The sequence below is a fragment of the Lupinus angustifolius genome, chromosome LG01 (genome assembly GCF_001865875.1).
Source record: "Lupinus angustifolius cultivar Tanjil chromosome LG01, LupAngTanjil_v1.0, whole genome shotgun sequence".
NCBI lineage: Eukaryota > Viridiplantae > Streptophyta > Magnoliopsida > Fabales > Fabaceae > Lupinus > Lupinus angustifolius.
Genome location: NC_032009.1, coordinates 26,732,271 through 26,735,684, shown reverse-complemented (window position 1 = coordinate 26,735,684; position 3,414 = coordinate 26,732,271). Strand labels below are relative to the sequence as shown.

The 3,414-nt window shown below is 34.4% G+C and overlaps 1 protein-coding gene across 1 annotated transcript in view; it reads right to left on the bottom strand.

Moving 5' to 3' along the window:
* The window catches only part of LOC109342902 (probable mannitol dehydrogenase 1), a 9,728-nt gene continuing 7,018 nt past the window's right edge, over positions 705 to 3,414 (bottom strand). The window contains exon 5 of the mRNA XM_019580956.1: positions 705 to 1,022. Within this exon, the coding sequence (XP_019436501.1) occupies positions 817 to 1,022 (206 nt within the window). The 3' untranslated portion in view covers positions 705 to 816. The remainder of the gene's footprint in view (positions 1,023 to 3,414) is intronic.

The following is a 3,414-nucleotide window of genomic DNA, read 5'->3' as shown; positions in this document are numbered from 1 at the left end:
TTGTTTGCGATTTTTTTGTTTTAAAAGACATTTATGAGGCGTGATGATTATTTATTTTTGTCTAAAAGCTTTAATGTGTATTTTGAAGAAAAAACGGGTTAGCCCACTAACTTGCCAACCCTGCCAAATATGGGTCGAGCTAGCATTTTGAGCCTTTTTAGCAATAAGAGTCAGGTCGGGTCAGCCCATATTCTAGCATGTCAAAGGCGAATCGGGTCGAGTTGGCTTATATTATCATTCCTAACTGCATGGGTAGGCTCCAGTTGAAGTTGCGAACATGCAACAATGCAGAAAAAAGAAAAAAATAAGGCAAACACTAAATGCCCATTTTAATCATGTGCCAATTTGGTTACTCAAAGATTTCAAATTAATTTCTAAAGATATCAAATATAATTTAAATTAATTTTTTATAATATTTTTAAGCCAATATTCTCATGAGTAATTTTTATTTATAATTTTTTTACTCATTCTCTCATGTTTAATATGTGACTTCATATTTGAATATTTATTATAAATAGAGTAAAATGTATAAGCTGAATGCATTAGGAAGCACAGAATCCACTTATTAGTTTGAAAGAGCAAAGAGAAAAGGGAAAAAATTAAACAGACAAAAACACAAAATAAACCACTTATTAGTTTAGTATATTATGAAGATAAAGCAACATAACACAGACTCATGAGTCCAAACTATTGTAACAAAGAAAATACACAGTCCTCATCCCTGAAGTTTGGCATCTAATACCAATTTTATGTTTTCTAATAATAGTGATACATCTAAAGCACAACATGCAAAGAGCATAAAAATCAAAGTAGCCTCTATGAAGTAGTTGATAAGGAATTAGCCACATCAACCACAAAGCGATATTTCACATCAGAATTGACAATCCTTTCAATGGCTGTATTGATTTGATCAATCTTGATCAGCTCAATATCAGCAACTATGCTGTGTTTCCCACAAAAATCAAGCATATCCTGGGTCTCCTTTAACCCTCCCAAGGTGCTCCCTCCTATAAGCTTTCTTCCTTCATTTGTGAAATAGCAATTTAGACAACATTTTATTGAACAAATATATATATTACTACCAAAGGTGAAAGAATTTAAACTCCAATTTGCATATTCACAATTTTCCTCCCCATTAATAAAGAAATAAGTACTTGATTTTACTTGTATTTTTAATGGTAAAATTGTTATTCTATAATATATAAAATGATAGAAATGTTTTATCATGTTATGTTTTCTTATTTTTTTATACTCATCTCTTTATTAATGGAGATGATACTTACTATTCCTTCCTGATCAACTTGTATTTATTTTTTGTATTTATAAAATGAGTGTAAAATTTATACATTGTCAACGTAAAGATTTATACATAGTTATTATATCATTCACCAATCATTTGTATTACTATTATTCAGGATAAATGATGGATGATGTTGTTGGAAATAAGTTGTAATCCAAGTTATGATTGAGTAGTTAATAGATTGAGTTGTATTGATTAAAAGTTAGTTTGTGTTTAACTAACACTTTCCAGTTTTGGTATGATTTTGAAATTCTGTTTTGTTAGTTGGTTTGATTGCCTACTATAAATGACATGCACTCTTCTCCTTGAGCAATAAGATGTATATTCATTGATATCCTTTCTCTCTTACTCTCTTCTCTTCACAACCTTCTATTCTTTCTTTAATTTCTAACATTTGGTATCAGAGCACGTAACTATCCTGGAAATCTTCTATCTTCATTGAAACATTCTCATTCTGCTTTGCAACCTGAAGAATTCACTGCATGTGAATCAATTCTGAAGAAATCAAGGTTGTTGATCTTGGTGTGAAAGGGGTGCAGAAGTGTAAAGAAGCTTGATCTGCAGCAAAGAAAATGGTTGGGAATAACAACAATCTTCCATCAATGAGCCTACCTATTCTTACAGACAAGAATTGGGATCGTTGGAACACACAAATGAAGGTGCTGTTCAACTTTCAAGAAGTGAATGAAGTTGTTGAGAATGGACTTGTTGTACCAGGCCTTGAAGCTACAGAGATTCAAAGAACCATGTTCAAAGAAGCAAAGAAGAAGGATAACAAGGCATTGTTTCTATTGCATCAATGTGTTGATGACACACATTTTGAGAAGATTCAGAATGCCATAACAGCTAAAGATGCTTGGGATATCTTGACTCGAAGCCACTCTGGTGGAAGAAAGTGAAGCTACAAACACTAAGAAGGCAATACGAGCTACTACAAATGGAGGAGAGTGACAAGGTTGGAGACTACTTCACAAAAGTGATTACAATCACTAATCAGATGAAAGGATGTGGAGAAACAGTCACAGATCTCATGATCATAGAGAAAATCATGAGATCATTGCCTCAAAAATTTGACTATATTGTAGTAGCAATAGAGGAGTCAAAAGATGTTTCAGTGATGGGGATTGAGGAGCTTCAAAGCTCACTAGAAGCACATGAAATGAGGCTCATGGACAGAAATCCAATAAAAAACAGTGAACAAGCTTTGAAGGCAATTCACTACAAGGAGAAAAACAAGAAATGGAAGGGAAAGAAGGCAGACCGGAGCATGATTGGCCAGATACTTCAGAAAAGAAGGTAGGGCAAAGAAAATTCAAAAAACAAAAGAAGTTTGACAAGAGGAATGTAGAGTGCTACAATTGCCACAACACAGGACACTACTCCTATGAGTGCACTGCTGAGAAAGGCAAATAGAGAAATTTTGTTGACAAAGAGGCATTCACAACTCATGAAGATCATGAAGTAGAACCATTGACCCTAATGGTTACAGATCCAGCAGAAGATACTCACCTTGAGTCATGGTATCTTGACTCAGGGTGTTCTAACCACATGACAAGTCATAAAGAATGGCTCACAAACTTTGACTTAAGCAGAGAGAGTAAAGTTAAATTTGCAGATGATAGCACCTTGAAAGTAGAAGGAGCAGGTGATGTAGTTATCATAAGGAACGATGGATCAAAAGCCCTTATCTCTGATGTGCTATTTGTCCCTGGAATGAAGTACAATCTACTCAGCATTGGACAACTGAAAGGGATTTACAGCAATAATGGGCAATGGACAAGTAGAGGTATTAGATACCAAGAAGAGAATCATTATGAGGAGCAAGCTAACCAAAAACAGAACCTTCCAAATAAACATCAAAGCTGCAAATTCTCAATGCCTTACTGCAATAAAGACCAATGAAGAAAGTTGGATATGACACTTAAGGTATGGTCATCTGAATTTTAAAAGTTTACACAAGCTTGGCTCCACTAATATGGTTCATGGCCTCAGTAACATGTCCTAAAGATATGTGTGAAGTATGCTTAGCAGGGAAGCAAACTAGAAGACCATTCCAATCCTACTCAAGCATGAGATCCAGAAGAGTCTTGGAAGTAGTACACTCAGATGTGTGT